The sequence below is a fragment of the Amblyraja radiata genome, chromosome 2, assembly GCF_010909765.2.
Source record: "Amblyraja radiata isolate CabotCenter1 chromosome 2, sAmbRad1.1.pri, whole genome shotgun sequence".
Lineage (NCBI taxonomy): Eukaryota > Metazoa > Chordata > Chondrichthyes > Rajiformes > Rajidae > Amblyraja > Amblyraja radiata.
The window spans coordinates 70713098-70726904 of NC_045957.1; the positions used below are offsets into that span (position 1 = coordinate 70713098).

The 13807-nt window shown below is 42.3% G+C and overlaps 1 protein-coding gene across 4 annotated transcripts in view; it reads left to right on the forward strand.

The window, feature by feature from the left end:
- lars2 (leucyl-tRNA synthetase 2, mitochondrial) overlaps positions 1–13807 on the forward strand; it is a 90872-nt gene that overhangs the window by 51004 nt on the left and 26061 nt on the right. For all 4 annotated transcript variants that reach the window (XM_033048553.1, XM_033048543.1, XM_033048532.1 and 1 more), the window contains 4 exons: positions 87–190; positions 2740–2922; positions 4357–4526; positions 6115–6192. In XM_033048553.1, coding sequence (XP_032904444.1) covers positions 87–190; positions 2740–2922; positions 4357–4526; positions 6115–6192 — 535 coding nt within the window. The remainder of the gene's footprint in view (positions 1–86; positions 191–2739; positions 2923–4356; positions 4527–6114; positions 6193–13807) is intronic.

The window sequence follows — 13807 nt, forward strand, 5'->3', positions numbered from 1 at the left end:
AGTTTCAGTAAATACATCTGTCACTCTCTGGTTGTTTGATTTCTTTTGCATAATCTGAGCTTTCCTATTCTCTGATCTGTCTGTAGGGAACCTTTCCATAAACTCCTCGTTCATGGACTTATGAAGGGGAAGACATATCGATTGCCATCGAATGGCCGGTATCTGAAAAACGAAGAAATAAGTTTCAGTGGTAGGTAGCAAGTTGGAACTTACCAAAAGGTGGATAAGGAAAATTACTGATTAGTTTAAAATTAAAAGAAAATTAAAATTACGGATAAGATTAAATTACTGGCTCCCCGCTGACATATCATTTTCTATTGCCTGAATGGTTTAAGGTTATTTTGACAACTGCTTTGATTTATATAATACAAACCATGAAGGAAAAAAGATCCTAAGGCACTTCTCAAGTTTATCAAACACAGAATTTGATGCCGTACCATATAACGTCATAAGATGTGTAAAAAGATTAGATTAATGGTAGGTTTTAAAAAGCATCCTAAAGGAGGAAGGAGATGTAATTAGACAGAGAGGCTTTAACAAGAAATTCCTGAGCTTGGGATCTTGGCAGCTGAAGGCATGGCTGTCAATGGAGAAACAATTAAGTTCAGGGTTGCTTAAGAGGCCAGAATTAGAAAAAAAGAGAAATATTGGAAAGTTGCAGGGATGGAGGTGAATATTAGACAAGAAAAAAAGACACTTTAATGGAGAAATTTAAAAATAAGGACGAAAACTTGAAATGAAGATGCTACTCAATCAGGAGCATTTGAATATCCAGTTGTGCAAGGCTGGTATTGAACAGTTTGGACTACGGCAAAAAGCATTTGTTTTAAATAATGAACACATTTTTGTTGTAAATGATATGTCACTCTCCCTTGGTTGCCCCCAACTTTGCTAAAATTGACAGACTTTGATAGAATTGATAGTGTTTAAATGCCAAAGGAGCAAAGGCAACTGGATTTGATTATGCTACAGATTTCGCGTAGTGAAAGAACAGCTATGGAGACCTTGAGCTGATCCCCTGTTTTACCAAAGCTGTTTTCATCCTCCAGACAGATGTATCCAGCAGCTCTATTTATTGCTATCCTCGCTGTGATCTGCTCAATTTCACAAACAGTATAAATAAGTGTTTACAAATAAATGTTCTCATCATTAGTCTGCTGCTGTTGAGAAGCAAGCTTAGAGGGGAGAATGACCTATACAGTATGTCAGCTTGAGGAATAATGATATAACCAATTGAATTGACTTTTCCTGAAAAACTAATTATTTTTCAAGTGTGTTTGAGCAGTATTACTTAAGATGTGTGTACCTACAGTATTTGGTTCCATGGTAATTCATCAACCCAGCTCTGTTTCATCATGAAAAGGTGGAATGAAACATTGTGGTAATGTAACTGGGCAAGGGACGGAAACTAAAACCTCATCACAGCACTTGGCAAAGTCAAATATTGTTAATTACATGTATTTTCCTAAATTGAAAAATTAGTGTCAGTTGCAGTGACCATGTATTAATTGGATGATCTTAGAAATCAAATAGTTTCACAGATGTTCTTTAATGAAGGAAATCTATCACCTTTGCTTGTTAGGCCTTCATGTAATTCCAAACCACAGCAATATGGTTGACTCAGACCATTCTTCTGAAAAGGCCAAACAAGCCATTCAGTTCATGGTTAATTCAACTGAAGGTGTGTCTGATTGGTAGCAAAATCACCTAGTGGTCATCCCCAAGAATACCAAATGTCAATTGTGGTGAAAACCTTAGGGATTGTAACATCCAGTCTTACTAATCAATCTGAACATCTGGATCAAACCAGTGACCGCTGCGAAAGGGCAGCTGACAACCAGGCAAAGACCTAGTGACGGCCTGGAGAGACTGCTGACCAGAGGGAATAGACCCCACCGGGGCTGGCATGGGCTAGCTCCTCATGCCAGCAGGATCCATCGCTAATTAGCGTTTTGGATCCACCCTTATATTGCTACAGAAGGAATCAACAATGAATATTACAACTAGCACAGCAATTGACAGAGCGGCAGCCCCGGCAGGACATAAGCTACGAAGCTGCATCTGTGGCTGGGAAAAGATAACATCAGAGAAGGGTCTCAAGATCCACCAGGGCAGGAAAAAGTGCCTGAGAGAGCTTGGTGAGGGGCCTCGCATTGACCTTTACTTTCTAAGAGGTAGGCCAAATCAGTCGAGTGAAGCCCAGTGGCAGGTTAACCACCACAGTCCACAGGGTATCAGCACCCCAGGCGATGCTCCACCAAGTACTGCCCCACCAACGGACACAAGTCCAGAGCCCAACCAGCCACAGTCAGTGGTAGAGAGGAAGATGGAAGGAAAAAAGCCGAATGGAGCAGTCACTGGCTGTGGATGAAGAGAAAAGATGCTGTCTGGGCTGCCACAAACCATCTGGAGGCAAACCATAAGACACACACCCAGGTCTGATCTCCCTGCAGTGGGCCTGCCTTGACTGAGGGTGTCTTGTGATTAAAGGACAAAACACCCAGTGACGTTGAGGTACACAACTGAAGATGTGTCTGATTGGTAGCAAAATCACCTAGTGGTCATCCCCAAGAATACCAAATGTCAATTGTAGTGAAAAACCTTAGGGATTGTAACATCCAGTCCTACTAATCAATATGATGGCTTTGACGATGAATTAAACCAAACCCTTCACATTTTTGCACATTACAAAGTGAGCTTGGAAAATTAACGTTTAACTGTTTTCATTTTTCTTTCAAGGCCCTGATCCAGTCCATGCTCAGACCTCCGAGAAACTCCAGATCACCTGGGAAAAGATGAGCAAATCCAAATATAATGGCGTTGATCCAGCAATAGTAGTCCAGCAGTATGGAATTGATACCATGCGCCTGTACATTCTGTACGCTGCCCCTCCTGAGCAAGACATTCTATGGGACATTAAAAGTAAGTGACTTAACTCAAGCGACTTATTGCTCTTTATATGCTTGAGATCTTCCAGAACAGAGCATCCCCTCACTTTAAATGTCACACTCTCTCCACCATACTACTTTGGCCATAGTGTGTATTGTCTGCAAAATGCATTAGATTAGTTTAGAGATACAGCGCGGACACAGGCCCTTTGGCCCACTGAGTCTGTGCTGACCACGATCCCAGTGCACTAACATTATCCTACACATACTACAGACAATTTACAATTTTACCAAGCCAATTAGCCTGCAAACCTGTAGGTCTGTGGAGTGGGAGAGAAAACCCACGCAGATCACTGGGAGAAGGTACAAACTCCATACAGACAGCACCCGTAGACAGGATCGAACCCGGGTCTCTGGCGCTGTAAAGTAGGGACTCTACCACTGTGCCATTGTGCCACCTCAGATCAAGGCTACTTTAATAGGATCTCCTCCAAATCAGTGATCTCTGCCACCTAAGGGAACACCAAACAGTTGACTGGGAACACATTGCAAGTAGTCCTCCAAATCACACACCAACATCAGTAGGAAATCAATTGCCAGTTGTCACAATTTATTAGTTCATCACAAGAATGTATTTGTATCTTCACAGACTGCAAGAGTTCAAGAGTAGGGAAAAAGTTCAAGAAGATGCAACACCACGACCTTGAGAACATTTAGGGATGAGCAGCTTTTGCTGGTGACTCTCCCATCCCGTGAATTGTTGGGAATTAAATATGTAGATTTGAGAGGATAATGAGAGTAGTCACGGACTCACAAAATCGACAAAAAAAACAAAAACTGCCAATTCTAGGAAGTCTGAAATAAAACAGGAAATGCTCAGCAGATCTGAAGAACGAAACTATTTTGCATTTCAGATTGCTGACCTTTTATCACAATTGAGCAAAATTAAATATCAAACATTGTTTTAAGTTGCAGAGAAGGGGGAAGGTGAAAGGGCAAATATCTCTGAGGTAGACACAAAATGCTGGAGTAACTGAACGGGGGACAGGCAGCATCTCTGCAGAGTAGGAATGGGTGATGTTTCGGGTTGAGACCCTTCTTCAGACTGAATATCTCTGATTTGGCACGAAATAAAACAACACATTGGAGGCTGACGGGATGATAAAGGTTTTATTAGTTGCAGATGATGTTACTTGAGGAGATGCAAATATGTGAATGTAAAGCGTGAGAGTCATTGGTGACTGATGGAAAAAAACCTTCTGCACTCAAGAGATTGTCAGGACCTGGCTCGTTCAGTCTGATAATTTGCTAAAAGCTGATTCCATCAGTAATTAAACATGAGTTCACAGAGTAGTAAATAAAAACTAATTTGTGGCTCAGCATGGCATCCAGCAAAGGGATGGTGAGCAGACCCTGAGAGTGCTAGACGCTGCAGGCTGCTTATTGGTTTGTCTCTCTGTATCCTCAGCGGATGCCATTCCTGGTGTCCTGAGGTGGCAAGTGCGGCTCTGGGCCCTGGTTACAAAGTTGATTGATGCTCGGAACGCTGGTGTACTGCCCTGTCCGGACCTACTTAATGAAAAGGAGACATCAGAAGCCAAAAGGATGTGGCAGAGCAAAAACTACGCCATTTCTCAAGTAAGTACGTGTGTTTTGCTGGGTGAGATAGCAATTCATATGGTTTGTGTGAAACAGAATGGTTAAGGGACATCTCCTTCAATTGGTGATCAATTATTTTTCTGTGCTGAAAAGCCTGTAAATTGTTAGGTAAATAAGTGTTGAAATTCCGTGTAAAATCTCTCTCTATTTGAGTGTAATCACTCTCAGCAAGAAATCGATCTTAACTTTTCAATGACAATGCCATGAATCTTTGGATTTTCTCACCACCACATCTGCGGATGTTCAGTTGTTGACTTTTCAGAGTTGAGATTGATGTATGTTTGGAAATCATGTGGAGGCAATGGATCAGCCACTGGCTTACTGAGATCAATACTCAATGTCCTTCTCCTGCTATTTCTTATGGTTAGGGCCGATCAGTTCGGTCTTGTCAGTGTATTCCCAGTGATGAGGCACAAATTGGAGCTGTGTGGGATACTTGTGCGTTGGCTGCTTTCATGCTGTCTTGAACTATTCTTTACCAAGCAAATACAGTGGGACAAAGACCCATCATTTATTTATTTGCCTCTGTACTCCACCATTTGAGATTTGTAATAGAAAAAAAATCACACAGTGAGGAAAAATTGGGGTAATCATTGATCATTTGTGATCCTTGATCCTTTAGCTAAGAGTTTATGGATAATTAGTTAGTGTAGGAAGGAATTGCGGATGCTGGTTTAATCCAAAGAGGCACAAAATGCTGGAGTAACTCAGCGGAAAGGCAGCATCTCTGGAGAGATGACGTTTCGGGTCGAAACCCTTCTTCATACTCAACCCGAAACGTCACCCTTTCCTTCTCTCCAGAGATGCCGCCTGTCCCGCTGAGTTACTCCAGCATTTTGTGTCTATTTATGGATAAATAGTTGTTTGTCAGTGGGGATGCTTGCTCTGAATTATGCAAAACAGAAGTTAATAGCATCCAAAATCTTAAGCAAGCTGAAGTTGTAATATCTGTGTTCTTGTGAGCAACGATTAACTGCTCAAGTTTTGTTTATGTTTTTATTGTGAACTAAGCTCCACATTCTAACTTGCAATTCTCTTTTTAATTACATTTCGAAAAAATCTTTCATAACCACAGTTTGATCTAGTGAGTTTCACAATCGATTAATAACTTTGGAATTGGAGAATTCCACTGTAATGTAGAAAATGCAGTAGACAATTTACATGTGGCAAGTCCTCACAAACGGTAGCGCAGTGATCTGTTGGAAGGATGAATGCTTTCTTGGACATTGGCAACAACTCAGATAGTTTCCTGACACGACCTCGGTTTAGGGTCATTTTCTCCTGCCATATCTCTGCCAAAAAATGGCATTCCAGCCAATGCCGCAGTCTTTGGTTCTCTGGAGTGGTATTTAAGAAATCCGTTTTCTTATTCCAACAAGACTGCTGCCAAGTGTGCCACAGCTGACACTAAGCGCTATTATTTTAAATCTCGTTACCAAGGTAAAACTGCACCAAATGTGTGCCTTTGTTTCTCGATCAGAGGATAGCCGTCTGCAATTTTCACTTGGCTAGCCAAGTATTGCAACAATTGTTTTTAATCTTGTTTCCCTTGCTTAAATGTGTTTAGGTAACCAGCTACTTGACCAAGGATTTCCTGCTGAATGCTGCAATATCTCGGCTAATGGGTCTTACAAACACTTTATCAGTAAGTGCAGTTCCACAAATCTCTAAGCGTTAAGAAACAGGAAGTTACTGAGTACAACGGGCTTCAAGTATCTCAGTCAGCCAGGGAAAGCACAGAACATCTGTCGGGCAGCTTTGCATATTCATATCATTAAGAACTAGAATATTTAGTGCTGAATTTAAATTACATTTTTATGAATTTATTTCTTAACACTTTTTATAGTTGTCAAATAACATGCACTTCAGAAGTGAATGGCGTTATGACCTTTGTACTTTTGTCAGGGCAGATCTGTAAACAATGTTTTGTTTGCCAAATGGAAGCCAGGAACTTCCCACATGGAGGAACAGGAGGTGATAGATCTTGCAGCAGCGTTATAAGAGAACGTGACGCAAGAACTGTTTTCAATCATCTAACTTTTGCTAGGTCGTTAAGAAGGTGACCAGTAGCAGATACAAAAATGCACTTAATCAGAATTAATTTTAAGGAGCCCAGCAAGTTTAATTTTGAAAGAAAATAGAAGCCTTCCAGACCAGAAGAATAGAGATGGGGAGGGAGATAGATTCATGCCACACAGAGGCTCTTTGATACATCGAGCCCACACTTCGTGTTTAGCATCCATTTACACAAAACCCATTTCACTCTCCCCACATTCCCAACCATACTCACCCTCTGTCTTGCGTTTGGTCCCAGCCGAGTGTAATTGAAGTTAGTCGATGGAGGGTAAAGATAAGTAAAGTAAGTGAAAAGAGGATGCAGAGGTTATACATGTTTAGATAAGAGTCTTCCTGATAATCTTTGGGTGGAACCAATACATGCTGATATCATTCCCATTATGTAGATAGCTCAAACTAAAGGAACTGGAGGTAGCAATGGGAATGAGGAGAGGATAGCAAAAGGAAAATGCTGATGCAAGGAACTGCGAATGCTGGAATCTTGAGTAAAACACAGACTGCTGGAGTAACTCAGCAGGTAAGGCAGCATCTCTGAAATGAATGGACAGGAGAATGCAGAAAAGAGTCGTAGGTCCACAGTTCAGTGTTAGTGAGGTGATGAGAATGATTGAGAATTAAGCTTCTATGTCGTGCTCTTCTTCACCGTTTCTCCCTTCACCCACCTTAAATCAAACCCATCCCAATGTGGGGGGACCTCACATTGGGATGTAAGACCCCCCACATAGTGAAAGGCTTGGATCGAGTGGATGTGGAGAGGATGTTTCCACCAGTGGGAAAATCTAGGACTAGAGGTCATAGTCTCACAATTAAAGGCAGTTCTTTTTGGATGAGAAGGAATTTCTTTAGTCAGAGGGTGGTGAATTTGTGGAATTCTTTGCCACAGATGGCTGTGGAGGCAAAGTCAGTGGATATTTTTACGGCAGAGATAGATAGATTCTTGATTAGTACAGGTGTCAGAGGTTATGAGGAGAACGCAGTAAAATGGGGATAGGAGGTAGAGATAGGTCAGCAATGATTGAATGACTTGATGGGCTGAATGGCCTAATTCTGCTCCTATCTCATATGATCTTATGATCTCTCGAAACTTAAGTCTAAAAGGAAAGAATGGGCTGGAATGGAGAAATTAAGATTTATTTGATGTATTTCAGAAGTGTGAAATATCTTTTTCATAACTGCACAATATTTTAGTTGATTTAAACTCGGTTATGTGCAGAATATTAGTTGTCATTGGTAAGTTTATTTTCTGTTTACAGCAAGTTTCTTCAATATATAAGACTGAACATCTGTTATTGAATGAGCAAATTCTATCCATTTTTAAATCAACTTTTATAATAACTTCTCATTTATTTTGTTGATGTTTCTGCTTTGGAATTATAAAAGAAAGCTTGCATTCTGCAGTTTTTTTAAATCTTGAGTTGCAATTTCAATTATTGTCATTTTGATTGATCTTTCGGTTTGGACCTATGGGGTATGGAGAGAAGGTAGGTACAGGATACTGAGTTGGATGATCAGCCATGATCATATTGAATGGCGGTGCAGGCTCGAAGGGCCGAATGGCCTACTCCTGCATCTATTTTCTATGTTTCTATGACCTCTGCTCTTTTGTTTTTCTAAAGTCCGTTTGATGCTGTTTATCTTTGTTCTCCTTTCAGGCAATTGCCTACAGGTGTATTTGCTACATGTGGTGGCTATATTTGACCCAATTGTAAATTAACAGATGGAATTAATCTTGGGTTAATTAATTACTCAGTGAAGTTTTCTCAGGGGTGAGTTTAACGGCTTTAGGAGGAAACTTGCACTGTTGTTTATGCACACCTTTTGTTTTCTTTCCTCTATGTCGGGGTCGGCAACCTACGGCCCCCGGGCCGAATGCGGCCCGTAAACCGAAATCATCCGGCCCGCAGGCGGATTTTTTCCCCCGTAATCATCCGGCCCGCCGAGCGCCCCGAGCAGCAGTGACTGGGCGCCGAGCTCTGGCTGTATCACATCCTGCGCAAAGCGACCGGCACGGCTGCGTACCTTTTGTGAACACGTTTAAGAAAGAACTGCAGATGTTGGAAACATCGAAAGTAGACAAAAATGCAGGAGAAACTCAGCGGGTGAGACATGCAAGGATTGCATGAGGCTGTCACACCCGCGGAGTTTCTCCTGCATTTTTGTGTACCTTCTGTGAACACGTGATTTGATGCCTGCCATCTGGGGCAGGAAAATGTGTACACGTGATAGATATGGCCTGCCATCCGCTCACAGACATGTGTCCTGACCCCTATGCAGAACAAGGTTGCCAACCCCTGCTCCATGTTTCCCCGGCTCATTCTTTAAATCTCCCCCATATCCTTTGAGGTTTTGCTCTCCATTATGAGTAATGCACAATAGAGCTGAAAGTTATCAGCTTTCAGGGGCCACTTTAAAAGGAAATTGCTCAAGTGGTTGCCTTAGCAATAAGCTGCAACACAATTACTGTTTTAAGTAATGAGAACGATGTTGGCATCTTCTGCACTCTTGTTTACTTTCCCAATCAATACCACAGCAGTTGAATAAACAAATCTGTAAAGGCAATTTTGATTTGCTGCCATGTAGTCATTTGGGACTAGCTTCTGTCTGAGGAATAATGACTAGATTTTTCAACAATAATTAAAGAAACCTCTCACAAATTTCCAAGGCACTGGGTTTCTGGCCTTGAAGCAGTATTAAAGCTGTAGGTAATGAACAGCTGACTGTTGCCATTAATGATGTCTATTGGCATTTTGCAGTGGATGCTGTTAGATCTAATCTCCTTTGATATGTTTCTCCAAGTTTTTTCAGTTGGTTTCTATTTGAAGAGATCCTCTTTTATGCAAGTCCCATTCCCCAAGGCCAAACCTCATTATTTTTCCAAAGTCCCATTTCCTACGGGTTGTTTTCATGATCTTGCTGGGGATTTTTTTTTAAAATTTTTTGACAGGAAGCATTCTTTGTGAGAAAGTACAAAGATGGACATTGCAGTGTGTTGTTTTGTATTTAACTCATTTTGAATAGCTCAAACTGCAGACAACATTTTGTGTTCACTGTTTTTCTCTCTGTACCCCATAACCTCCAACAAGTTGACTGCATTGACAAGTTGAATGATCGTCACTCCCGCCCATGATTATGTCCTGTCTCGCTGATGCGATCTCCCATGGTTGTGCTGTGCTGTCTGTTTTGTATTTCTGTATTTAGCTTCTCCTTGGTTCCCCACTGTTTCACTGATGGTCATGGTTTTAAAGACACAAAGTTAAACTATTCCACCTTACACTGCAAAGCTCCTTCTGCTTGGCCACTTCCTCTCAAACCTTCTTAAAACTATTTTCAACTGTGTCTTTCACTTTCTACCTATACTGAGCGCAAATCCAATATACGTTTCCTCTTTCTTCTCTTGGATAAGTAAGATATTTCATCAGACATCCTTGCCCCATTGAATTGACCTCGGTAAGAACTTATTCATGAATTATATTAGACAAAAATGCTGGAGAAACTCAGCGGGTGCAGCAGCATCTATGGAGCAAAGGAAATAGGCAAAGTTTCGACCCGAAACGTTGCCAATTTCCTTCGCTCCATAGATGTTTCGACCCGATACGTTGCCTATTTCATTCGCTCCATAGATGCTGCTGCACCCGTTGAGTTTCATCAGCATTTTTGTCTACCTTCGATTTTCCAGCATCTGCGGTTCCTTCTTAAACATGAATTATATTAGACGAGTTAAACTTTATGGCCCTAAGAGAACACATTTCTGCAATTTAACAGAACAATTATTCTTTGTGTTGTACTTGGCAAAATGTTCCCGACCCTATAAAAACTGTAGCCTTTGATTTCCAGTGTGCTGTGCCCCTTTGAATTTTCAGGTACCTATTAAATTCAATCCTTGGACATTTGTTTAATTGAAAACTCAACCTGAAGAACCTATTTCATTGTGGTGATAACTTTTGTTCTAAATTATCACAGGGTGGTACCTAAATGGACTTTGCATTACAATAAATAGATTCTTTTGAGATTGTCAAAGCCGACCACTATATCAAAATGCTTCTCGCAAAAATGTCTGTTGCCATTTCTTGCTTTGTATTAAGAATTTCAAATATCCAGTATCCCTTCATGGTTGAAGTTAAAAATACATTCATATTTTTTGATCAAACCATTGTATTTTTTTTGTGCCTTGCCTTCATTATATATTTTTAAAGATTATCCATTTCCTAAAATTGAGAATGGGGTTAATATTTTTGCTTGAACCCATACAAAATTGTGCGGTTTGAAAATTAGCAACACATTGAATCTCCTCGATCCATCTGCACTGCTCAGTCATTTTTGCTTCAAGCACTTTCAGCTCAATAGCTCTTCTTCCAATGATTTTGGAATACAAGAGGACAAATTTGAAGTGCTGTACTGAGGAAGAAAATCATTGTTTAATTAAAAACACATGCTACATTGTGAGAAAGAAAATAAATATTCCCACTACACCTCAAATGTAATTTTTATGTCTAAATCAGTACAAATAATTTATTACACTAAAGGAATAATAGATGAACTTGTGCGTGAGAAAGAGACTGGATTTAGCAAAGTAGGGTCTCGACCCGAAATGGCGCCTATTTCCTTCGCTCCATAGATGCTGCCTCACCCGCTGAGTTTCTCCAGCATTTTTGTCTACCTTCGATTTTCCAGCATCTGCAGTTCCTTCTTAATCACAACAGCCAGTCTTTTAATGTTGCTTCAGCTTTCAGCAAACACCAGCTGAATTTTAACTTTGGTACCAATTAATATCACCACTGGAGCTTGGGAAAAGTCATTTAAAATCCTATGAAATGTAATCTCCAAATGAAATGTAGTCTCCAGACTGAACAATGCTAGAGAAAATTCAGATAAGTAATTTCTTTCTTTGATCTAAATGATTTCTTTGTGGCGTCACCTGGTTGTTAGGCCTTTACTGAGCGAACCCTCGGCGCTAGGACTGCAGGGTCACATGACTGTGTTTGGCGGGAAGGAGTCGTCACGAGGTTTAGGGGTGTGCCATGGTATATATTCAGAACTATGGAGTACCCTCGCCAGTCGCGTCTGTGCTGTTCTCTGCATTTTACCAGTAAAGATTACTTTGATTCACAATGCTTGGCTTGCTATATTGCTCGCTATATTGGTGACCCCGACGATCCACAACGGTTATTTTGGATTTGAATAATGGCAGCAGAATGCCGTCTCTCTTAAGCTGCCCGTGTTCTGGGCATCGCAGCCTCAAGTGTGGTTTCAGCAGGCCGAGGCCCAGTTCCACATCCGACGCATCACGGCTGATAACACCCAGTATTATTATGTGATCGGCACGCTGGATCAGGAGACGGCCGGTCGCCTGGTCCATTACCTATGTGCACCACCGGATGAGGACAAATACGAGGCGCTTCTCCTGCGTACCTTTGGGCTCGGCCGTCGTGACCGCGCAGCGCGGCTCATGCACATGGACGGTCTCGGCGATCGCAAGCCGTCAGTGCTCATGAATGAAATGCTTATCCTCATGGATGGTTATCAGCCCTGCCTCCTATTCAAACACGCCTTTCTAGAGCAGATGCTGGCGACATCCGCCTGCTCCTCGTGGGTGAAGATTTTGCTGACCCCCTGCAGCTTGTGGAGCATGCGGACGACCTGTGGCAGTCCAAGCAGCAGGGTGGCGTTTCGGCCAATCGGGTGTCGGGGGTGCGGTGGAGACCCCAGCGACCAGGCCCTGCGTCCACCGGGAGCTCGACTGCACCACTGGTCCCAGGGGACCCCGGTAATGGGAAGTGGTGTTACTACCATCAGTGCTGGGGTCCCGTGGCCCGTCAGTGCCGCCCGCCCTGCTCGTATCCGGGAAACGCCGGGGGCCGGCCGGCAGTAGACACTGCGGCGGTCGGCCAGAAACACCGCTTCTGTGCTTGGGACCGACATTCGGGACGACAGTTCCTCGTTGACACGGGTGCGGAGGTTAGCATTTTGCACCAATTGGGGGTCGACACTCGTTCCGGCAAGCGGGGGCCCTCTCTGACTGCAGTAAATGGTAGCTCCATCCGGACGTATAGGGTTCGTACGGTCCCACTCATCTTTGGCCCCTGTCATTTTACCAGGACCATAACGGTTACCGATGACTCCCAGCCGTTGTTAGGTGTCGATTTTCTCCGGGCTCAATCCCTGTTGGTGAATGTGAGAAGGCAGCGCCTCGATCGTCTGCCGTTTTGTTTTCGTGCCTCTGGTGGGGGGGGGGGTCCTGTGGTTAGGCCACTTAATGAGCGAATCCTCGGCATTAGGACTCAAGTCAAGTCAACTTTATTTGTCACATACACATACAAGATGTGCAGTGAAATGAAAGTGGCAATGCCTGCGGATTGTGCAAAACAACAGATCAACAGAACAGAACCAGTATTTAAGGTCATGTGACTGTTTGCAGGAAGGAGTCGTCATGGTTTAGGGGTATGCCCTGATATATATTTAGAACTCTGGGAGCACCCTCCCCAGTCGCATGTGTGCTGTTTTCTGTATTTTGCCAATAAAGATTGCATTAATTCACAATGCGTGGCTCGCTATATTGCTCGCTACATCTTCATCTTTTTAATAACGAAGTTGAATCTTTCAATAAAGACGGCAGACTTTGAGAGAGGAAGCAAACAGCCTCTCAAGTCACTTCCATCCTTGCAATAAATTATGACACGAGTTGATGAAGGGTGGTGGATTGTGTTTGGTTAAGTATAAAACAGATGACAGAAGGAGAGTTAGAGAAGAATGTATGGGCATCGAGGCCATCTTTGGAATGAAGTGTTGCAAATAATGGCACTAAAAGATCAAGGGACAAGATGGCAATAGGACCAGTGTCAGGTGTAATATGCATAGTTGGGGTGGTGAAGTGAAAATAGTCTCTGGGAACTGTATTTACCCTGCAACCCAACGTATCAGAGCAGTTTAGTTTATTGCCACGTGTACAAAGGTTTTGCTTCATCAGTAGCAGCAATGGGTGGGTTCTGACATTACAATATTCTCCCGATTATCCAAAAGACAAGACCCCAGAAAAGACAACGTGAACAAAGAGTGAATTGCAGGAACTGAACAAGAAAGTAATATGAAGTCAGGTCCTGCGATGTTTATCTTTGAAAATGATGAGAGAGCAAATAATAAAGCGTTTGGGATTATAGACTACATAATGGCATTGCATACAAAAAAAA